Below are 21943 nucleotides of genomic sequence, written 5' to 3'. Positions count from 1 at the left end.
GGCTCTCGCTAGCAAGGTTATCGTAGGAAGCGGCAGCACTCGCATGCAGTGCTTGAAGAGAGCGGGCTGGTGTCTGTCGAGGCCGAAGATCTGTCTACCACGCGGCCGGCAACTACGACCCAATCCGAGAACATGAAAACCCGAAGGATTCGGTCAGGCCAACCTTTATCTACCTGGCTACTGTCCTTGCCAAACGTGTGCTCGAGAGGCAAATACTCGGAGAGTGGTTGAAGATCTATCTACCACTTGAAGTGGTAGGGGCACTACTGTGGTGCAATTTGTCCCCCCATTCACATCACTGACTGGAGCTTCCAGTGAAAAGTATCACTTCACCACTGTACTCCTTCAACAAAATCACCGGGAGTGGTCATGTATCGCGTGCCGCTAATACGCTTATACTGCTGAAAAGAGTGACCGGGCGATACTGCATGGCGTGACGTTAGTTGTCAAGCTCAAGCTAACAGCAATTGAGAAGACCACGAAGCGATTTGCCTTTGTGATGTGAATCACGAGGTCATTTCCGAAATTCCTTCGTTGGGAGCCAAACAACTCTGTTCATGCTTGGATACTGGCTCATCGCGGCGTGCTGCACTGCTTTGAGTCTGGCAGCGGGTGCTGCTACGGACGACCTGGACGCGCGCGCAGCTGTCATCGTCGAAAACTTGTCGCCGGATGAGGTCGTCGGTCAATTGACGCAGATCAGCATCAACTACATGCTGAACGAAGACTACTCGCTGAACGAAGAAGTGGTGAGGACCTTCGCCAATCTCCACGTCGGGTCTTTCCTGGTCTCGCCATTCGTGACTTCCCCCAACGCGATTACTGGTGAGGCTGGATGGAACGCTACGAAGTGGCGGAGCAACATTGCCCGCATCCAAGGCATCGTCATGGAAGAGAACAACGGCGTGCCGATGATTTACGGTCTCGACTCGGTTCATGGTGCTGGCTTCGTGTTGAACGCAACGCTCTTTGGTGCTCAGATCAACGCCGCCGCGACGTTCAACCCGGACTTGGTCTGTAACATGGGCCTCATCAGCGCCCAGGATACGCTCGCAGCGGGGGTGCCTTGGGTATTTGGCCCTATTCTCGAGATTTCGAGCAACCCGCTGTGGCCGCGCACTTACGAGACGTTCGGGTGGACACGTATCTGGTGACTGTCATGAGCGAATCCCTCATTCGTGGGTTGCAGGCCAACAACCAGACCGCGGCGTGTATGAAGCATTTCGTTGCGTACTCGAAGACGCCTACCGGCCGCGACAAGGACGGCACGCAGCTTTCGGACTTCGACCTTCTCAACTACTTCGTGCCACCTTTCAAGGCTGCCATTGCCGCGGGGGTTAAGACAGCTATGGAGAACTACATTTCGATTAACGGCGTCCCGGTGATCGGTAACCACAAGATCCTGCAGCAGCTCCTGCGCGAAGACCTCGGGTTCACCGGCCTGACGGTCTCCGACTTCGATGAGTTCGGGGATTACAGCACAGCCCACCGCATCGCTCGCAATGTGAACGAGTCCATCCGATTCTCGTACAATCTGACGGGTATCGATATGAGCATGGCCTACGACACAAAGTATCTGAACGCCACCAAGGCTCTCCTCGAACAAAGTCCTGAGTACCTGGATCGCCTGAAGGAATCTGCACACCGTATCATCAATACCAAGCTACAAGTGGGCTTGTTTGATAACCCAATGCCCGGTGCCGACCTGGTTCATTGGAGATGGCTCGTGAGTCCATTGTGCTCCTGCAGAACAACGACAGCACACTGCCGATCCCAAGTTCGTCTACAATCTTCCTCACTGGCCACTCGGCCCACAATATCGGTAACCAGTGTGGTGGCTGGAGTGTCCGCTGGCACGGCTACACAGGCAACGAGTACTTCCCGAACGGCATTTCAGTGAAGGAGGGCTTGGAGGCTTTTGCAGGGGACAAGGTCACCTACTTCAATGGACTCAACGCCGATGGAATCTACTCGGACGCCAATCTGACCACGGCGAAGCGACTTGCCATCAGGCTGAGTACACGGTTGTGGTGATTGGCGAGGAGCCATACGCAGAAAAGACCGGGGACCTTGACGATTTGGCCCTCCCCGCCGGTCAAGTTGAATACGTCAAGGAGCTAGCCTCGTCTGGTTCCAAGGTCATCCTCGTCTTGTTCGAAGGCCGCCCGCGTTTACTGGGAGGACTCCCTGCACATGTCCACGCTGTTATCAACGGCATACTGGCTTGCGAACAAGCAGGCAAGGCCCTAGCAGAGATCATCTACGGCCATGTGAACCCGAGCGGACGCATGCCGATCACGTACCCGAAAGACGCTGCCAATATCTTGATGCCGTACAACCACCGCGTATCGACGCGCTGCGCTGACAACGAGTACTGCGAGATGCAGTGGGATTTCGGCGCGGGTTTGAGCTACACCAACTTCACCTACTCGGACTTGGTGCTTAGCAGGACTACCGTGACGTCTAGCTCCGACACCATCGACGTATCGGTCACTGTGACGAATTCTGGTAGCGTGGTCGGCAAGGAGACTGTCATGCTCTTCATCACGCAGCCGTACCGCTCTATCTCGGTGCCGGAGGTGAAGCAGCTCAAGAAGTTCTCGAAGATCAGCCTCGAGCCTGGTCAATCGCAGCACGTCTACTTTACGCTGACGGCGGACGACTGGAGCGTGTACTACCCCCAAATCGGGCAGGGTCTCAAGCAGGTGGCCGAAGACGCGGACTATGTTGTCGCCATCAATCCCGAGACGGACTGCGACGTGTACAATGAGACCGCAGCCGCGAATCCGCTCTGTGCGACGTTCACACTGCAGACCGGGGAATACCCGTACGGCTCTTTCCTCAGTGTGGCCAACTGAGTTGAGTGCCCCCTAACGAATATGCTGTGAATGAGTGTAATACTCATTGGCTGCTGTCTTACACTTCCAAAGTAGCGAGGTTAAGTCGATCGGAATGAAGTCCGTTTGCCTGTAGCTGCGATAGCTTCACAAGTGAGTACGGCAGTCATTAGTGGCGTTTGAAGTGACTGCGAAGACAACAACGGCTCTCGTGGCTACGTAGCAGATCTCGAGTGCCTCACTTTGCAGGCCATGCTTCGTTAAACATTGTTCGAGTCTTGCTACGTGTTTTGAACCACTACGTTAGCGAGAAACAACACCAATGCAAATTTATAAGAACTTGGGAGCGTCGCAGCATTCTGAAGCTCGCTCACGATTCGGGTCTTATCTCGAGCGGCTCCTAATGCAGAGCATGCCGCCACGGACTGCAAATGCACGTCCACTGTGAGCCGGGCAATTGACGCTTTCCACTTCGAGAAAGATACGCTGATTGCAAGCGATGATCACGCCGACATAATCGTTAGAAGTCGGGGATACCTCAAGGGCTAGCAGCGCTGCCAATGCCCTCACTTTCCGAAAAGCTTCATACCAAGCACACCGACCACCACCATCAGCACCATGTCCGCCTCCAAGAGGACGGTTCTCATCACGGGCAGCACGCGCAGCATCGGCCTCGCCCTTGCGCAGTACTACACAAAACAAGGCTGGAACGTCATCGGCACGACGCGGACCAACAGCAACACCGACGAGGTCTATAGCGAAGGTCCCTTGGTAGCTTACTTCCAGTCACTTTTCACAGTCTAACGTACAATCTTTCTATTTGCCACCAGCTCATGGCCCTGTCGCCCTTCAAGACCGTCCAGCTCGAGGCGAGCGACGAAGCTTCGGTGCTTGAAGCCGCCCGCCAACTCGAGGGCGTGCCCATCGACCTGCTTATCAACAACGCTGGCATCTACATTGCCGACGACTTGGAGTCGGCCAAGAAGGACGCCTTCATGCGCCAGTTCGAGGTGAACGCCGTCGGGCCGTTCCTCGTGACCCGCGCGTTGCTGCCGAACCTGCAGCTCGCGGCCAAGAGCCATGGCAGCGCCACCGTCGCCCAGGTGTCATCGTTCCTGGGCAGCCTCGGCTGCAATACGAGCGCGACCGAGCAGTTTTTCGGCCACGCTTACGCCTACGCCACGTCCAAGGCTGCACTCAACATGGTCACGCGCTCGCTGGCTGTCGGACTGCGCGACAGCAACATCGTCTTCGTGACGCTCAACCCTGGGTACGTCGACACAGACATGAACGACCACCAGGGCTACCTCAAGCCCTCCGACTCGGCTGAGAGCATGGCAAACATTGTGGCCCACCTGTCGATGAAAGACACGGGCAAGTTCTACAACGCTGACAAGCAGTTTGGGGACTTCGAGCTGCCGTGGTAAGTGACGACGATGATGTCTCGTGGCAGCGGCTTGCTTTCATGAGATAACCGAGCTGTACCTACAATATGATTAGTTGAAGTTGAAGTGACAATCACTCTCGACCCGCAACTTGAAGTCAATGATCGCATTCCGCATTTTGCTCCCTCCACCAGACCACGCACTGCCACTACAACTCGCCATGTCCTCTGCTTCCCAGGCTCCCTTCGCCTCTGATGAGCTACTGCCGTATTCTGCCGACTTCGAGATGTTCTGCGAGCAGCTCGTCTTCCTCACTGTGGAACTCTCCATCAAGCTGAAGGACGCTGCTACCGACGCGCTTCAGAGCGCCCAGACCAAGCGCATTTTGGCTACAGCCAAAGAGGCCGCAGTTGATGCGACGTCGCGTGTGCGGAGCTGGATGCGGCAGACACTTGGCCGACAGGCAGTTGAAGTCTCGACAGAGGAACTCCTTCTCCCTCAAGCTGTTGTACTCCCGTTCGGCCTGCCGCGCGTAGACAGCATCGCGGAAGACATCAAGGACTTGAAGACGGATCAACAGCTGACCCATGCGGCGGTGATCCAGCTAAACGAGCACCAGGCAGAGCTCCGTCGCCTTCTGAAAAGGGCGTTGCGGACACCGGAACAATGCGCTCGCTGCGCTGTGGCGATTGATGCTGCGCCTTCGACGGCGGGCGGCGCAATCAGCAAGCAAGATTCACAGATTTGTCGCTTCGGGGAGATGCAGACGACACATTTGCAGCGGCTCGAGCTCCCAGTGTAGGTAACTGTGTGTTTTGAGTATTCATGAACAGCCCAACTGACATTTTCTTGATGATTGTTTTGCAGCATCGACATGAGCGTCGCGACCCCGCCCATTATGCAGTGCTCTGCTGATTTGTTGGAAGCCGTACTGGAAGGCTTCCGCGACCTGGATACTGCAGAAATCTAAAGGTTTGACACGGATATTTTCGACGTGCGCAGCTTCTTCGGTCGAAACACGAGGTGCCAAGTGCTAGCTACTGCGTGGGCAAGCTCCCAACAATTCAACAGCAACAGCAAATAATTCACAACAGCGAATAGCTACTACCCTTAGTGTCCTGTTTGAATTCGTCTCGCTACAAGAACATCGTTGCTTCTAGACCTGTCGTTGTCTCGGCCACGACGGCCCCAGCCGTCGACGTCGACACCATGCGAGATGTCTTGTTTCTCGCTTGTTTGTCAGCTAGTAGCTGTAGAATACTTCGAAGCATGATGTAGCTCATGTTGTCGTCGTATCCGTCGTGAAATACTTCACCGGAAATGATTCAGCTGTGTCCACGAGCTGTGCTAAAGTTCTCTCCTAACTGGTAGCTAGGGACGATATTTGTAAGTCAGTCGCCATAAATTGAACGAGCTCGAATGTAGCCTCCTTCTTACACCTCTGTCAACGACGGTGGTGTTCATGACGCGCGCGCATCCGTTCGACAAACAGCAGACCCATGGCGTGTTTTACAGTACCCATCGCCGTCTCCCAGTCGAGTACGTCCATCCGAGTGCAAACGCATCGTGCAGCCACTGATACTATGAGGTAATTGTTGCTACGATTCAAGAAGACCCGACGACAGCAGCGACTAGAATATTTCTGCTTTTATGCAGCAAGCAGATACACTTCTGAGTTGCCATTCCGATGGTACCGTAGCGTCATCGAACAAAGACGATTTCGAGGGGTTCGCGTTGAAGCCGATGCGTTTCTCTTGTGGATTGGCGACCAGCACGCGAGCGATGTGGATTTCGGCGCGCTTCTGGAGCAAAGTGCAGCGCGTCACACATGCGCTATCCTGACGTAACATTACCGCACTCGACGCCACGAAAAGCAAGCGACCCGTTGGGAGCTCTTGCCTGATCTGCGTAATGGCCACAAATCATCCGCGTCAAGGTGACGACGACCGCGTTCAAGCTGCAAACCACGGCTGCGTCGTCGCTACACGGTACACTTCTAACAGCATTTCTCGTATCTGCAGAGAGCTCCAGCGACAGCAGCGACTCGTCCAGACTGGAGCGACGTCGAGCGCAGAGTCGCACTCGACAACTGCGGTATCTCGAGCGGAAGCGTCAGTACGAACGGGACCTGCAAGCGTCTGTGGAGACTCTGCAGTCCGAAGTCAGTCACTTGCAATCGGAGCTACACGGTCTCCGAAACGCCGAGCTCCAGCGTTGCGACTGCCCCATCTCAGCAAGTGCCGCGCTGCCACCGTCACCAAATGCAGTGCCTTCAACCCCCAACATTCTCCAGACAGCGCGTGACCTGGTACACTGCTTCCGTTCGGTGTTTGCACCAACCGAAAGCCAGCCATGGCTGCCATCCTCCTCCCCGAGTCAAGAGCAGATCCGATTCGTGCAGCAGGTGGTGCACCCTGACGTGTCGAACGGTGAGCTGCGCGGCCAGAACTCGCTTCTGGAGCAGTGGCGCCGCTACACAGCGTTCTTCGGGTCGCTGGCACTGCACGCACAGAGCTTCAGTGTGCTGCCAGGGGCCGTCGGCCACGCCGTGTGCCAGTCGCAGCTCACGCTGTCGCTGCGCGTCGTCTCGTCGACCTTCCAGCACGTGTTCTCGCACCTCCTGCAGCCGCAGCACTCACTACTGCTCCAGCGACTGATCAATCAGCAGCTCCACGTCCCCATGACGCTGCAGCTGCAGTTCGACGCGCTCGGCAGAGTCTGCAGCTACGATGCGTCCCTCAACTTCGTCCAGGCCTTGCGACCGCTGCTGGCCAGCTACGAAGACGTGGCCGCTGTGCTCCACGACGCCCACATCTCTACGTGCGGCCACATCGGCCGCGACGTCCAGCACAGCGGGAGCGCCTACGCGCGCGACGTCCGCCTCCAAGTCTCCTTCATGCTCAGTTGATGTGAGGTACTCGACCGTTAAAAAACACGTCACTTTCCACCAATCAACGCCCGTTATGCAGATCGATACAATCGTCGTGTATAGTGTACTTCAACGACTGCAGCATCTGCTGGCGCCACCGAAGCAGCGGTCAAAAGGTTCATTCCGCGTTTCGCGCCCCCTCTGGTCCAGGTCCACGTCAGCAGGCAGGCCTCACTGCAGCCATGGCCGGGAAGCAGAGCCCCATGCGCATGTTCATCATGCTGCCCATGATCTTCCTCATGGGCAAGATCGACTTCGAGAACGAGACGACGCTCACCGCCGCGCGCACGGCCTTCTTCGTGTGCCAGGCCACGGCGCTGCTCGTGGGGCTCTACCTCAAGCAGCTCATCGAGCGCAAGCACGACACGCGCAAGATCTTCGTGCCCGGCCCCAAGTCGCCCTTCGACCAGTCGCCCAACTACGCCGAGCTCACGGAGACCACGTACGAGGCGCACGAGCTGGCCAAGGCCAACGAGTTCATCAAGCAGACGCTCATCGGCGCCGGCATCTCGTCGCTCATCCACTTCAAGATGGGCGTCAACCACGTCGTCATGATCCAGAGCGTCATGATGCCCATGAACCTCTGGGACAACCCGCTGGTGCAGGCCTACCTGCTGGGCCGCCGCAACGGCCGCATCTGGAACGAGCGCCTCGAGGGCGAGTCGGCGGAGGAGGCGGCGGCCGCGGCCGGTGTGGACGCCTCGGCTGCTGCCCCTGCTGCTGCTGCTGCTGCGTCGGCCACGGCCAAGAAGGAGACCAAGAACGTCACGCCCGAGCAGGCCATCGCCGAGGCGCTGGCGGCCGGCGCCGACGCCGACTTCGACGCGCTCTGGACGGCCGTGAAGGCCAAGGTGAACGCCAAGACGGACGAGGACCAGTGGACGGCGCTCATGGTGGCCTGCGGCTCGCCCGTGGATACGGACGACTTCATCAAGAAGGTGGTCAAGGCCGGGGCCGACGTGCTCGCGGTGGACGGAGATGGCTGGACTGCGCTGCACTGGAGCGCCTTCCACGGCCGGCCGGAGGCGGCCGAGGCTCTGCTGTCGAGCATTTCGGCGGCCAAGCGCGAGCAGCTGCTGGCGGTCAAGGCGTCCGATGGCCGCACGGCCGCGGAGGTGGCCAAGGGCGAGGAGAACGGCGACGTCGTGGAGGTGCTGGCCAGCTTCTCCGCGGGTGGCGCCGACAAGCAGGAGGAGGACTCGACGCTGCGCCAGCGGAAGGCCGGTGCCTCGTCGGTGGAAGACGTGGACTAGACGACTTAGTGCGCTGGCGTAGGTCCCCAGTAGTTCTTGCACTCGCTCAGCGCGCGTGTGTGCATTTGTAGACGGATGACGGAGCTGCGCTGTTGGCCGCTTCAAACCAACTGGTTGAAGACGTCCCAGCGGGTGCTTCGCCCTTAAAAAATACATATCGAGCTTCTGAAAATTACCCGGTGCAGCGAGGCCTAGAGCAGTCCGTCGGGTCTTGTTGCACCGTTCGAGTAAGTGGTTGGTAATCGTGGTGCTGATGCTGATCCCGTACTGTGGTTTCATGCAGTGCGGGTGTGGGGCTGTTACAGCGGTTGCTGTCATTGACGTGAAGTTTTACTACACGAAGAGCCGTGCGGGCAGTTAGTCAGCAGCTCAGAAACCTGCTTGACCTGGTCACTTACTCGACGGGGGGCTCCAACGCCATCGACAATGGAAGGAGCGCGCCCGATATCGGCCGATGCTCCGCACGAACTGACGCTAGACACGGTCGATACACCACCTCACTCGGGCGCTCAAGAAATCGTGCAGACGCCCTCGTCGTCGTCACCGCCGCCGTCGCCGGAGCTGGTGCTCAGTCTGGACGATTTGTCGCGAGATGGGAACCGCATAGGAAGCCACGACGACGGCGACGAGCACAAGGAGAGCAACGATGAAGAGGACTCGCCTATCCAGCGACACATCCAGGCTCGACGCGGACAACTCGACCGAGATGCCAAGCGTATGGAGACGAAGCTGCAGCGAAATCTGAAGCAGCAGCAAGCACACTATGCCCGCCAGCGGAAGCTACTGGAAGGACTGAGGGCAGATCAAGGCTCTTCTCCTTCTTCAAACGGCAGTGGTTCACCGCAGTCAACTGACGACCAAGATTGTATGGCGAGGCAGCGTGCCAACTCACTGAAGAAGGTTGCAAGTGGTGCCAGGACTCAGTTTCGCTTCCAGAAGGACCAAGTCACGAACGTGGGCTCGGTGTCACGCCAAAGAACGCAAGTTAGTCGCCATTTCACTCTACCTGAAGACGGCGCCAACGATGATGACGAGGAGGATGATAGTCATGCTCAAGTCATGCTCCGTCGCATCAAGGAGAGGGCACGAGCTGACTTTCATCGCCAGCGATTACCGCCCGGATCGAGTTCCACAACTGAAGATGGTGTGGGCGTGAGCCGTAGTAAAGTGCCGGCTGAATTTTTTGAGGAGGTGCAGCAGCAGGAGGCTTCGAATGATGCACTGCGTCGCCAGCTAGAGCTCCTACGGCGCTTGCAGCTGGAGAACAACCGCTTTCGACAGGAATCGAGAGCATTACGCGAACGAAATGAAGCGCTGAAAGAGCGTGATGAGCTTAGAGAGCGTGAAGTAAAGCGCTTGCGCGATGAGGTGAGCGAGATGGACGCCCGAGCACAGCAAGATCAAATGGGCTTGGCAACAGCAGCGCAAACGGCTCACAAGCTGAAAGTGACTCAGAAGAGGCTAACTGCAGCTCAATCCGAGATCCGGGAGTACCAGACCGCATTGCAGGAAGCACGCGATGCGCGCGACCAACTCCAAGTGAGTTCGCAGTCAGAGATTTCCGAGTTGATTCTGGAGGTGAAGCGATGGAAGCGCAACACGAAGCAACTTCGTCAGCAAGAAAATCGCACTGTGGAGGAGCTCGAGTTCTATAAGAAAACTGTTGCAGCCCTAGAGGAAGAGGTGGCTGAGCGCCGCTCTCAGCTCAAGGATGCCAAGCGTGAGATTGCCGACTTGACTGCGATGATAAAGGAGAAGACCGCGCAGTGCGAGTCTGTCGAGGCGTCCGCTGCAGATTGCGTGAAGAGAATGGAGGAAGGCATGGAAGGCCTACAGAAGACGCACTCCCAGGAGCGTGAGAAGCGCAAAAAAGTGGAGAACGTTCGCAGCACGATGCAAATGCAGTTGGACCGGATGCAAGCAGAGAACGGGTTGCTGCTGGAGAAGCAACGAGAGCTAGAGCACCAGTTGTCGGTCTTCAAAGAGCATTGGAAGGAGCGCAAATCAGCATATCAAGATCAACTCCAGCGGTTTGGTTCGCAACTGGAGGAACACGTCGCCAAGCACAAAAGTGACGCTACTACCATTGGCAACATGCGCGAGGAGTACGAAATCCTCGAGAGTCACCTAGGAGAAGTGGAGGCAGTGACTAAGGACCTCAAGTTTGAAGTCGCCGCAGAGCTACGTACGGCCCAGAAGCAAGTGGAAGCACTTCGTAAATATGCCGAGAGGGCTCTGCACAATTCGTCCGACTCTGATGACGCGGCACTGGAGACTGCAGTAGATTGTGAGCGATCGCGTCGAGAGGAAGTTTGGCAAGAGGTACCGGAGCTTCAGGTAGTTCAGGCTGCAATATCTGCACTGCGGAATGAGATGATGAACGTCGTGCACGAGTTTCAACGGGCGCGTCACCTCGTCCGGCAACAGGGAAGCAAACTAGCGCTCGCTGTCGAACGAGCAACCGAGCTGGAACACTTGCGGGCGGAAGACGCGACCAAAATGAAGGAGCTGCGGGAGCAGCGAAAACTGGCTGAGCAAGCACGCGAGATCATCAGCCAAGAGAAGACCGAGGTCTTGAAGTGGAGTGAGCAGGCGTGTGAGAAAAGCGAGGAGCTGGAAGCAGAGCTGAAGAAATGCGGACAACTAGTGCTTCGGCTGAGAAAGGAGCTGCATCATGCGCTGAAGACAGAGGAGTCCTGGGATGGACCGGACTCGGTGGATGTTGAGCCGCTTGCGCGCTCGGTTGCTTCTTTGGGGAAGGAAGTCGATGCTGTTGTGTCGATGAGGGATCACTGGCGACTTGATAGTGAGAAGCAGTCTCGAGGGTTACAAGAGGCCCAAGATGATCTGCGCGCGATCGAAAAGGAGCTCACCGCCAAGGAAGAGGAGTTCAAAGAGGCTCTGGAGGAGATGGAGCGTGTCCACAACAAGAACGCACAGGAGCAAAAACTGCACTTTGAGCAACGCATTGAAGACGTGGACAGTGAGCGTTCCACTTTAGAGACAAGGCTTCAAGAGGAATCGGCTCGACTCGCTGAAGCTGAAGAGAACAACGCGAAGCTTCAGCACATGGTGGACGGTTTTGAGCAAGATCTGCCCGTGTTTGCAACGATTCTGCATCTTTTCGTGCTGGTTGTGCAGCCGCTGATCCTCCAAGTCAGCGAGCTGCTTGCTCAGAGGCGTCTGCTGCTGCGTGAGAACGCCGAGTTTGCTCAAGCTCATGAGCAGATCGAGTGCATCGGACAAGTGTTGAAAGAGATGATTCCAGCAGCAGCTCCGAACGAAGAGAAGGCCAAAGAGCGTCAGCGTCGACGGCTGTTCCGACGCGTGGTTATCGCCGTGTTTGCGATGAATCGGTTCCAGCATTTCGGTGACTGCCCCACCAGCTCAAGCGAAGAGAGCGCGTTCGGACTGTGTGCTCCACTCAAGGTGGTGAGATCGAGGAAGAGGGCGAGCGCGTTGTCATCCCAGCCTACGGTCATTAAAGTGCTGCCACCCCAGCAGACTTTGTCTCGACTTTCGCTTCGGCCACTGCTCGAGCGTCTGAAGAAAATGGAGATCACTGAAAAGGTCGCGGAAGTGATGGAGTCTGCCTCGGCATCGTCGGGCTATGTGCCGTCTTCATTCGGCAGTTTGATCCTCAAAGTCGTTATGGCTATCAATCCGGCCGCGAAAGAGCTTTTACTGGCCAGCACCAACGGCACCTTCCATTGCCAGGCACTGCTTGAGCGTCGTCGTCGACCAGTTAAGATGAGGGTCGCTGCACGTGGCGACATGACTGACTACGACACCGCTCCGTTATCCGAAGAGGACATTCCGACTGTCGCCTTGATTCGCAAGCGCATACTGGCACTCGGTAAACGCGTGGAAGACCTGCACTACCAACGCAACTCCTTGCAGAAAGAGAACTATGAGTTCCAGTTCCAGTTGGACCAGCAAGCGAATAGCCTGGAAGACATGGAGGTGCTGCTGAAAAAGACGGAGGAGCTACAAGATGAGATGGCGACCCTGCGCAGTCAGAACGACCAGGAGATGCAACGAACTCAACTGGAGCAGCAAGCGAAGGACCAAGAGATCCAGTCAAGGGAGGACGAACTGGTGGAAGCCCAGGCAAAGATTGAAACTCTTCAAGTCGAGGTGTCGGATGCTGAAGGTCGAATCGCTCGGATGGAGGCCGAGAAGGCCTCACTACGGCTCGAACTTGATCAGTTGAAGAGTAGCTCCATTGAAGAGGAAGTGAAGGCTGACAAGGCGAAAGCCGCAGCGCGTCGACAGGAGGAGGAAGTTCGGAGCCTGAAGCAAGCGGTTAAGAAGGCGCACGAGCTCTACCAAAAGGTTAGCTGGCAGCTGGAGCAGGAAGTCCAGGAGAAGGCAACGCTGCAGACGGTGGTGACTCATCTCAGACGTCAACAAGAGCAGGCAGAGCGAGAGCTTCGTGAAGAGAAGCTGCGGGAGCTGGAGAAAAGTTTCAATGAAGGCGAAGAAAGTGACTCGGAGGAACCATCAGGGTACCGGAGCAAGGCAAGGGAGCTCTACACGCTTCGTGGTACCGGAACCAGCGACAGGAAAGCTGCGAGTCCATCGATGAGATCGAAGAAGAAACCTGCATACTCGCCGGTGATCGACGTTGAGGATTCCGACCAACGCGGTGGCTCACCCCGACGGCGGCAGTGTGAGAATAGCGTGGATCAAACAGCGTGTGCGAGTCCACCGGCTTCGGTGTCGCCCTTACCTCCTCGAATGAGCTGGAATGCATCACGTCGCTCCGAAGAGGTGGAGAGGTTTCTGAGTGAATGGCAACAGCTCGACGTGACCAAGGCGCTGAGTGACTCCCCGCCTGCAGGCAGAGAGGTTCGTTTCCGGGACGATGCCAGCGATACGTGTAGACCATCGCCCGCCATGTCTCCTGCCTCGCCAACAAGTTTATTGTTGGATGGAACTCGTCCTCCACAGCTGCAGAAGAGCAGGCGGCGAAACGAGATCGACAAGGTCAACGCTGCTGTGCACGACTACATGGACCGCATAGACGACAAGCTGAACAAAATGTACGGGATCCCGCCCTCGTCCGCGATCCAGCGCTCGTCAATTCGCCCCAGCTCATCCGTGTCTGGCGACTTCAAGTCTCGCGACGATCAGATACGCTCCCGAAGCAAAATGTGTGAGAATACTGTGGGCTGGGAGGCTAACTCAAGCAGCAGTAGCCTGAAAACGGATGAAGCTCGAGTTCAGCAATACCATTCTGACATCGAACAGTACGACGATTAACCTAGAGAACGTGAGTGCATGTATTTATTGTCATTTGTTGTACTCGAACCGCGCCACTTTTACTGAGATGCACACATGTAGTACAGATGTACTATTGATCCTTGAGTACCGATTTCTTCACAAGGCCGTCAGCGCTTCTTGCACGCCTTCTTACAGTACAGTAAATACCATCGGCGTACATATTATATATGTACTGAACCACATCGTTCGACACCGGCATGCCTGCTTCTCCTTTGCCCGATAGCATTCGAATGCGGAGATCGCTCAATCAATTTACTGCAGACGACGAATCATTGCGGGCAGGCAGCTTGGACTGGGCAGGCTGCTTGAGTCGGGCAAGTTGAAGGGCAGTACATGTACGTAATGGCTACAGCGGAATCTCACAGATGCGCTGGGTTGCGTTGGGTTGCAAGAGTATCTTGTTATCAATAATTATTAGGCAGAACGCGTTCCGAGCGCGGCGAGATGCTTGACGCTCGCGCCGCTGTCGACGGCCTGCTCCGTTCTCTCTCTCTCGTCCAGCCACGAAGAGCAACACATGCACACACACTCGCACTTAGCTCTCTTCAGGCCGGGGCTGCGTGGTCGTCTCCTCCACGGCGGGCTTCTTGCCTCCGTGCGCGCTGCACTGGCAGTTGCACTTGCAGTCCTCTGGCCGGTTCTGCGTAGAGGTCGGGGCCTCGGCCGCTGTCTCTGTCGTGATCTCCTCCGCTTCTGCCTTGGTTTCCTCCGTCTTGACCTCCTCCGTCTTCTTCTTCTCCTCTTCCTCGACCTTGGCCGGGGACGCCTGCGCCTTCTCTGCCTGAGCTGCAGCCGCCGCCTGTGCTTCCGCGCCGCCGAGGTGCAGGATCTCCGCTAGCGACGGCAGGTTGTTGTTGTTGCCGCTGCTGGGCGACCCTTGGCTGGCCGCTGCAGCGGCCGCGTCGGCCTCAGGCGACGCGCTGGTGTCCACGGTCACGGCCGAGTCCACCTCCATGGGCTCCGCCTGCTCTTCGGCCTGGGGCTTGCCCTGGATGGTCGTGGCCTGCTGCGCCAGGATGTTGAGCAGCTGGTCGTTGGTGGCGCCCGCCGCGGCGGCGACGGCGGCCTCCGAGCCGGGCTTGAGCTGCAGGTCGGCCACGCCGTAGGGCGACACGATGGCCTTGGGCTCGCCCTTGAGGTCCGCCTTGGTGTCCACGGGCGCCGGGTTGGCGGAAGTGGCTGCGGCTGCGGTCTCGGGCGTGGCTACGTTACTGTTGTTGCTGTTGCTGTTGGTGGTCTTCTTCTGGTTGCGCAGGCCGCGCTGGCGGCGGTGGATCTTCTGGCGGTACTTCTGCGCGTGCGTCATGGTCTGGCGCGGCGTCTTGGTGCCGATGAAGTCGGCCACTTTCTTCCAGGGGCCGGCCGGGAACTTCTCGAGCGCCGCGAGGAAGCGCTCGTGCTCCTCCTTGGTCCACATCTGGATCTTGCTCTTGGCCGACATGACTACGGCGCCGGCCTTGGCCTCCGTGGGGCGCAGGCGGATCACCTTCTCCTTGCTGCCGCCGCCCGCGGCGTCGGGCGCCTGCTCGAAGAGCTGGTTGTACACGCTGCGCGAGATGGTCATGCTGCTGCGGGGCTCTCAACGTAAGGCAAAGTGGCGATCGATCGGTGGTGGATGAACCGAGCGGGTGGATTCCTCTGGCTAGGGTTACTAACGCATGGGGCGTGTACCCAATGCACTGGATCTCTGGTGGGTACATCGCGGAATCACTTGGCGTTTGTATACTGGTCCGACGTCGCGGTCGCGCTTGCGACGGGTTTTCGCACTGCGAGCAACGGGTTCTGGCACCGGTCCCCCAAAGTTGAGCTGGTAGTTGGTACCTGGTTTTGGCACGAAGCCCATTTTATGTGTTTTCTTATTGGACAAAAAGCGCGATGGGTTGACGGAATCAGACGCGACTCAGATTGCCGGGCTCGGAATCGAATGAATGCCCCTGAAATGCCGATGGCAATAGGCTATCCTAGCTAGTAGCTGCAGCCCGGCTGGTCTTCACGTATTTGGTGTGAGTCACGGGCAATTCGTGTAGGCTGTCGAGGTTTGCTAGTGTTGCTGCGAATGGTTTAATGTGGCGGCAACACATCGCGACCCTCTTTGACTTGCGTGCGATGTATCCATCGGGGCCCCGGCCGCCGCCGGCGGATAGGGAGCCAACCAGTTGAACTTGGCGCAGCATGACGAGGATGTTGCGGTCGCTCCAGCACGGCGCACTGCGAGCCTCGCGAGCGGTGGCGCGGATTTTCTGGGCGCCAGGTGCCGCACTGAGACACCTTGTCTGATCGAGAACTTCGACCGCGGTCTCCCGCCGCCGCCGCCGCTGCTGCTTCCTCAGGAAGCAGGAAGCCTTCCTGGGCGTGCGTCTTGCTGTGCTGGATAGGGAGGAGCAGCGGCGCTGCTCGTGCTCGTGCAAGGCTCTACGCGATCGGGTGCCGTCGAGATGCTGCGCGGGGATGGCTACAGCTTTTTAGAACCCGGCGGCACATCGGGCTCCATTTTCGCAGCAGCACACAGCGGCCGGGTCTCGTGCAGAGACCCGCAAAGCGCGCGGGCAGTGCCCCGAGCGCTCCCTCGCCCGCCATGTTCAATTTCAACCGGACGTCGCACAGCGTGAGTAAGGCTGGCCACTGCCGTCGCATGCGCCGCGCCGGCAGCACCCGCCGCCCGGAAGAGCGAGGCCTCATTAGCCAGCGCCTGGCGGGCGGGCACGGCTCGGCGCCGGGGCTGGATTGTTGGACTGCCACATCACCGCCGCCAACTTGGACGCCAAGGGCGGACTGACTCCGAGCAATGCCCTCGCGCCAGTGCTGGACCCATGCGCGTTAACAGCTGGCGCTACGAAATGGGTATTTTGCGTGCCGAAGGGATACCCTTGAATTGGGGCCGCCCGTGACAGCTTCAACAGGCTTATTATAGGAGAAGTGTTTTGGCGCTGCAGGCCGGGAAGGATACTGGCTTGCTGCTGCGTACTGGCTTCGAGCGGTGAGCAACACAGTAAAGCGGCTCAATTTTTGCTCGCCACTAGGCTCTGTGGCCGCTAGTGGATCGCAGCGCAATGCAGTTGTTGCCAGAGAGCCTAGAACTTTTGAGACCGAGAACCCAGAGCTTGACCTGCGGGGCTGAAACGTCCGAGGTGGATACACGACCGGTGAACAGGAATGACTGGCATCCAGCGCCTGACATTTTTTTAGGTGACATTCCTGCTAACGCGGCGAAAATGGGCACCAGAAGTTGCCTCCGTGTGCGGTCTCTGCCTTTCACATGGCTGCAGTGACCCATTTCGAGTCAACCCATTCGCATGTCTATGCGAATGGCATTGTTGGCAACACCGTTGCGCCGGACTTGGGGCTCCGCCTGGCAGCGAGAGTTTGCTGCGCGCGCGCCGCCCTGAATCACCAGGGTCTCGCCAGTAAGATTACTACTACTACTTGCGAGCGCTCGCTGCACCGAGAAGCGTGTCCTGGTGTGCGCGCTGGAGCGCGCTTGCCACAATGCACGGCGGCAGCTCCCAAGAGGGGCGTGTGCAACGCCGGCGCGCGACCGACGAACCGCCGCCCAAAATACGCTGCTTTGGGCGGGTTGAATCGCGCCAGTTGGGCAAATACGTATCTTTATAGCCTCTGTTCGAATAATACTATGCGTTTAAACAGGTGTGCAACCACCGCGCCTTGCGATGCTACTCGCCGATTCTGCTCTCGGTACGCAGTGAATGTAGTGCAGGTGTAGTTGGTACTTTGTATTAATAGTTTTCGGGTTGCAGCGAGCATGCATGGCCCCGTAGGCGAGAGGTGCTGGGTGGGTCAGACTGTACCGCCACCTGTGCAAACTAATACTTGAACCTATGCGCTAAAGTGGGAGCGGTAAATGAATCCACCGTCGTATCCGCGCGCGCCCATCTCCGCTTGATCCATCACGCCGTAAATCCGCCTTAAGTGCGATCTGGGGCGCTCGCTCTTCGTGTCGCTGCCTGTGCTGCACTGGCGCTCGAAGCCAGCCAAAGCCAATTCTTCCTTTCCCTCCTCTTGTCGCCCGCTGTACATGCATCGGCGCCAGGCGTGTGGGTGCTAAGACGCGGGAAAGCAAGATGACGATCTCGGCCAATGTGCGCAAGGAGCTGTTCGAGATGACCAACAGCGAGGGCAAGCTCATCCGCATCAAGCCCACGGAGGCCAAGGCGGGCACGACGGTCTACTCGTCCAAGCAGAGCCAGCCCCTCAAGATGTGGACCCAGGAGGAGCACGAGAAGTTCCTCGAGGCCATGGAGAAGTACCCGGCCGGCCCCTGGAAGGTCATCGCCGCCTTCATCGGCACCAAGACGACCCGCCAGACCATGACCCACGCGCAGAAGTACCGCCAGAAGATCAGCCGCTGGCGCCGCGGCCTGCGCCACAAGGGCCGCAAGCAGGCGGGCGACGACGGCTCGCAGCACAGCGAGGCCGACGCCAGCGAGTACGCGGCCAAGGAGAACCTCTTCAAGGCCATCGAGTACGTCTCGAGCGACGAGATGCAGCAGCAGCAGCAGCGTCAACTCCAGCACCAGCACCAGCACCAGCTCCACCACCACCAGCACGCGGGCCGCTTCCCCAGCGCCAACGCCAACGTGAGCCCCGCGCGCTCGCTCACGGGTGTGCCCGGCCACGAGGCCCCGCGCAGCGAGCTGTTCCGCCTGGCCGAGCTGGCATCCATCGAGGTCATGAAGCAGGAGCCCGTGGCCGTGCCCTCGGCCCCGTCGTCGCCCCCCGACGTCGAGATGGCCGACATGTCGAGCCCCGTGGTGATCAAGCAGTGCCCCGAGGAGGTCGTGGCCCCCCGCGCGGCGTCCGTCGACTTCGGCGACAAGATCCGCAAGATGGAGTGGGGCAGCAACCAGTCGGGCTTCATCCGCCCCAGCCCCGAGTGGTGCATGCAGAAGACCGAGGTGCGGCTCAGCCCCCTGCGCGCGTCCCCCGACGGAAGCCCCTTCCCGGCGCGCAAGTTCGGCGGCGTGCTCAGCGCCATCACTGAGATGAGCTACCAGAACGCGCAGAACCGCCTGCCTCTGCCCCTGCCGGCGACGACGCCGATGCACCCCCACGGCCTGCTGTCCCCCATCCGTGTCGCAGGCGGCGCCGAGGAGCGCAAGATGCAGCAGCAGCAGCAATGCGGCGCCTTCCGCCTGCCGCCGCTCAACGTCGCGAGCGGCCAGGCCCCCAGCGTGTACTCGATCCCCCCGCTGCGCTCCAAGATCGACCCGAGCGTGTTGAGCGGCCGGGCCTACTACACGACCACGAACTAGACTTCGCTCAATGAGTGGAGCGGAGTGGAGTGGACAAGCGGACGAGACGAAGCAGACGGAGAGTGACCGAGTCGAGTATGTCGCGTGGTGTGATGTTGCTGGTGCTAAAAGCAAGGAGAGGAACGACATGCTGGGCGAGGTCGCTGTCCGTGGTGGAGGATGGACAAAAAGACGAGAAAAAAGAACAAGACGAAGACGGAGACTGCAGCAGTCTGAGCCGACAAGTGGGGGCGACGAGTGATCGCAGCTCGAAGCCGCCTGCTCTGGTGTCGTTGATGTCGCGAGGCGTCACTTCTACTTCAAGGGGTTTATGATGGAGTTGGAGCGTGGTGCGGCGCATGATACGGGCGCTGATGTGAGCAGGTGGGTGCAGAGCTTCGAGTCACGTCAAGAGTGTGGATTGCAAGCGTGATCGGCTGGAGACAGCTGACCGCGCCAGCATGAGGAAGAATCGGCCGCAGGCAAGTGGAACTTGCGGGCGATTGGCGTCGTCGATGGACAAGTGTGCAAACTTTTGATTGTGATTTTTCTTTAGAATTTTTGGACAAAATAGGAAAGAACTATTTAGCAAACCAGCTCGGGGGACCCTCGCGCTGGTTTCCGCCTTGGCGGAGCCAAGACAACAAACAACAAGGACAAACAGTATGGAAAAACAAAATAAACAACAGCATTGTAACAAGCACGGCGGCAGTTCTCCATTCAACGAAATCGTGTCAACACGTGCCGGTTCGGCGCGAGAGTGGCATCGGTGATTTCTTAGTCGTTTAGTCATTCGTCTACAGCTTAGAGCTACGCCTGTTGAGAACAGCCACCCTTGCTGTAGCCAACGCAGTAGACGATATGAACCGTATTGCGATGTGATCACTGCGGTACTGTTGGGACCGCGAAGGCCCTCAAGGTACATGTATCTTGAAACGCATCCACCAGCAAGCAACGAAAACTTTGGAAATGGAATGGCTGCATTTGAAGTATCTCTAACTGCTCGAAGTCCGGCTGCGCTTCGAAGGCGACGCCTCGCTGGTTTGGTTCGCGCGCTTCTTTTTGTTGGCACGCTTCTTCTTCGACTTGCTAGCGGCCTCCTCGGCTTCGCCGCCTGCGTTGTCCACGTAGAACAAACTGCTGGCGTCGGCCGTAGCTTCCTCCGCTGCTGCCGCAGCAGACGACGACGGCTCAGTATCAGCCGTCTGGCTAGGCTTGACCACGTTGCCTTCAGCGACACGGTCAATGTACTCTAGGTAGCTCTGCAACAGCAACAACAACAAATATCATCGCAACGAATGTCAGACACTCCACTCAATAGTAGGTTTAACGCAGAAAGACTCACCTTCTGGATAAGAGGAAGCTCTTCGGTCGTCACCTCAGTCGAGCTCAGCAGGATGTTGACCATCTTGCTGTGGTCGGCACACTTCTTCCACAATCGCTGCGTCGCCTTCTCCAGCACAGACTTGGGGGCTGCAGTCTGCTCAAGGTCGAGCCAAGTCGTGAAGCTCAAAGGCAGCGGCACACCAGCCAGGTGAGCCATTGCCGTAGTGATGGCCGGCAGGCTGGACTTGCGCTCCACACGCATGAAATGCACCGCGTGGCGGAGGCACACGACAGCCTCGAACAGAGCGCGATCCTGCACCGCAATCTTCTCTTCCGCGGCATTCTCCTTGCCTTGGTCAAACAGCGCCACGCTGGCGAACGCGCGCGTGTAGACATGTCCAACACAGTCCAGGAGCGCACGGCGGTCCTCCGCATCAAGGGCCTCGTCCTCGTCTTCATCAAGGTAAGTTGCAGGCTTGGGCAGTCCCTGCAGGAAGGTCAGCACCGACACGAGCCACTGTCCGCTCTGGTTAAGTCCACGCTGGCGCATCTGAGCAGCCAGCAGCGTCTGCCGAGTCGAGAGCTGGGCCTGTGCCACCGCGCCCAGCGGCTTCCGCTTCTGCGTCTGCTGTGTAGTCGTGCTCTCCTCCTCATCTTCCGAGGAAGAGGATTCCGCCGACGTGTCCTCCTCGTCCTCAGTCTCAATGGGGAAGTAGACCGCCAGAGCGAGCAGAACGCCGTAGATCTTGGCCACCTCGTCGTCGTACGACACCTTCTTCAGCTCCTTGCTCTTCTCGGGGCAGTAGAACTTGGTCCAGGGGGCCTGCAGCTGTCCCGCGGCAACAGCATCAACTTCCTCCTCACTAGCCAGAGCCACCGCGTCCTGCACCACGACGCGCTCCAGCAGCGCGCGCAGCTGCAGCACCTGCTTGCCCGCGTCGCTCTCGGCGTCGCAGCTCCAGTTGCTCGGCAGCGCCTCCAGCTGCGTCTGCGCGCAGGCCGCCAGTCGCTGTAGCACGAGGCCACGCTTGCGCCCCTGGTCCTGCGGCGACTCGTAGCTGCGCGCCGCGACCAGCGCGAACAGCTGCACGAGCTGCTCCGCGTCCTGCTCCTGCGCGTCCGCCGCGTGCTGCGCCACGTCCACACCGGCGTCCAGCGCCAGCACGCCCGCCAGGCGGCGTTGCTTGTCAGAGGTCGCGGCGGCGGCGGCCTGCGTCAGCTCCAGCTCCGTGAGCTCCTCGTTCAGCAGCGCGCCGTGCGCCAGCGAGCCCTGCTGCGCCGCCTCGCTCTGCTGCTGCTGCTGCTGCTTGGTGACGTGCTCCACGTGCAGCTCGCGCAGCAGCGAGGCCAGCTGCGTCTCCAGCGGCTTGAGGTCGCGCGCCAGCTGCGCCTTGAGCTTCCCGCGCGGCAGCTTGGCCACCGCCTCCTCCAGCATCGCGTGCAGGAAGGCGCCATCCTTCCAGAACTGCTCGCGCGCGGGCGTCTGCGTCCACTGCTGGAACACGGCGCGAGAGAACTGCGTCAGGAAGCGCGTCGTCTTGGCCTCCATCGCTGCTGCTGCTGCTGCTACTTCGTCGCTGGTCAAAGGGTCCCTGGCAGTGTGGTGCTGCTAGTGGCGGCGACTGTGGTGATTGGCTGGGGTGCTACTCCCCGACTAAGTGCGAATAGGGTTTCCGCT

At 58.6% G+C, this 21943-nt stretch overlaps 8 protein-coding genes across 8 annotated transcripts; 6 read left to right on the top strand and 2 right to left on the bottom strand.

The window, feature by feature from the left end:
* Positions 1–557: 557 nt before the first annotated feature.
* PHYSODRAFT_325998 (glycoside hydrolase) lies at positions 558–2858 on the top strand (the record flags this gene model as incomplete). The annotated part of the gene is made up of 4 exons (XM_009521937.1): positions 558–1061; positions 1100–1669; positions 1750–2017; positions 2056–2858. 4 exons carry the CDS (start codon positions 558–560, stop codon positions 2856–2858), a joined length of 2145 nt encoding a protein of 714 aa, XP_009520232.1.
* Positions 2859–3455: 597 nt separating this feature from the next.
* On the top strand, positions 3456–4341 carry PHYSODRAFT_296840 (hypothetical protein; the record flags this gene model as incomplete). The annotated part of the gene is made up of 3 exons (XM_009521936.1): positions 3456–3608; positions 3668–4260; positions 4338–4341. The coding sequence occupies 3 exons, from the start codon at positions 3456–3458 to the stop codon at positions 4339–4341; spliced, it is 750 nt and encodes a 249-aa protein (XP_009520231.1).
* A 101-nt stretch (positions 4342–4442) lies between these two features.
* Positions 4443–5192, top strand: PHYSODRAFT_256862 (hypothetical protein; the record flags this gene model as incomplete). The annotated part of the gene is made up of 2 exons (XM_009521935.1): positions 4443–5020; positions 5090–5192. 2 exons carry the CDS (start codon positions 4443–4445, stop codon positions 5190–5192), a joined length of 681 nt encoding a protein of 226 aa, XP_009520230.1.
* A 1380-nt stretch (positions 5193–6572) lies between these two features.
* On the top strand, positions 6573–7130 carry PHYSODRAFT_482503 (hypothetical protein; the record flags this gene model as incomplete). Its single annotated transcript, XM_009521934.1, has 1 exon — positions 6573–7130. A coding segment is annotated over one exon (558 nt), but the record flags the coding sequence as incomplete, so codon positions are not given.
* Positions 7131–9463: 2333 nt separating this feature from the next.
* PHYSODRAFT_486175 (hypothetical protein) lies at positions 9464–12797 on the top strand (the record flags this gene model as incomplete). The annotated part of the gene is made up of 3 exons (XM_009521933.1): positions 9464–11745; positions 11806–12709; positions 12765–12797. 3 exons carry the CDS (start codon positions 9464–9466, stop codon positions 12795–12797), a joined length of 3219 nt encoding a protein of 1072 aa, XP_009520228.1.
* A 1428-nt stretch (positions 12798–14225) lies between these two features.
* On the bottom strand, positions 14226–15263 carry PHYSODRAFT_554931 (hypothetical protein; the record flags this gene model as incomplete). The annotated part of the gene is made up of 2 exons (XM_009521932.1): positions 14409–15263; positions 14226–14330 (listed from the first exon to the last, which is right to left on the bottom strand). Exons 1-2 carry the CDS (start codon positions 15252–15254, stop codon positions 14226–14228), a joined length of 951 nt encoding a protein of 316 aa, XP_009520227.1. The 5' UTR covers positions 15255–15263.
* Positions 15264–17769: 2506 nt separating this feature from the next.
* On the top strand, positions 17770–18960 carry PHYSODRAFT_486518 (hypothetical protein; the record flags this gene model as incomplete). Its single annotated transcript, XM_009521931.1, has 1 exon — positions 17770–18960. One exon carries the CDS (start codon positions 17770–17772, stop codon positions 18958–18960), a length of 1191 nt encoding a protein of 396 aa, XP_009520226.1.
* A 974-nt stretch (positions 18961–19934) lies between these two features.
* Positions 19935–21847, bottom strand: PHYSODRAFT_350028 (hypothetical protein; the record flags this gene model as incomplete). Its single annotated transcript, XM_009521930.1, has 2 exons — positions 20285–21847; positions 19935–20201 (listed from the first exon to the last, which is right to left on the bottom strand). Exons 1-2 carry the CDS (start codon positions 21812–21814, stop codon positions 19935–19937), a joined length of 1797 nt encoding a protein of 598 aa, XP_009520225.1. The 5' UTR covers positions 21815–21847.
* Between the last annotated feature and the right edge of the window lie 96 nt (positions 21848–21943).

The sequence above is a fragment of the Phytophthora sojae genome (assembly GCF_000149755.1).
Source record: "Phytophthora sojae unplaced genomic scaffold PHYSOscaffold_2, whole genome shotgun sequence".
NCBI lineage: Eukaryota > Oomycota > Peronosporomycetes > Peronosporales > Peronosporaceae > Phytophthora > Phytophthora sojae.
The sequence above is the reverse complement of the archived record's forward strand: the minus strand, read 5'-3'. Positions and strand labels throughout refer to the sequence as shown.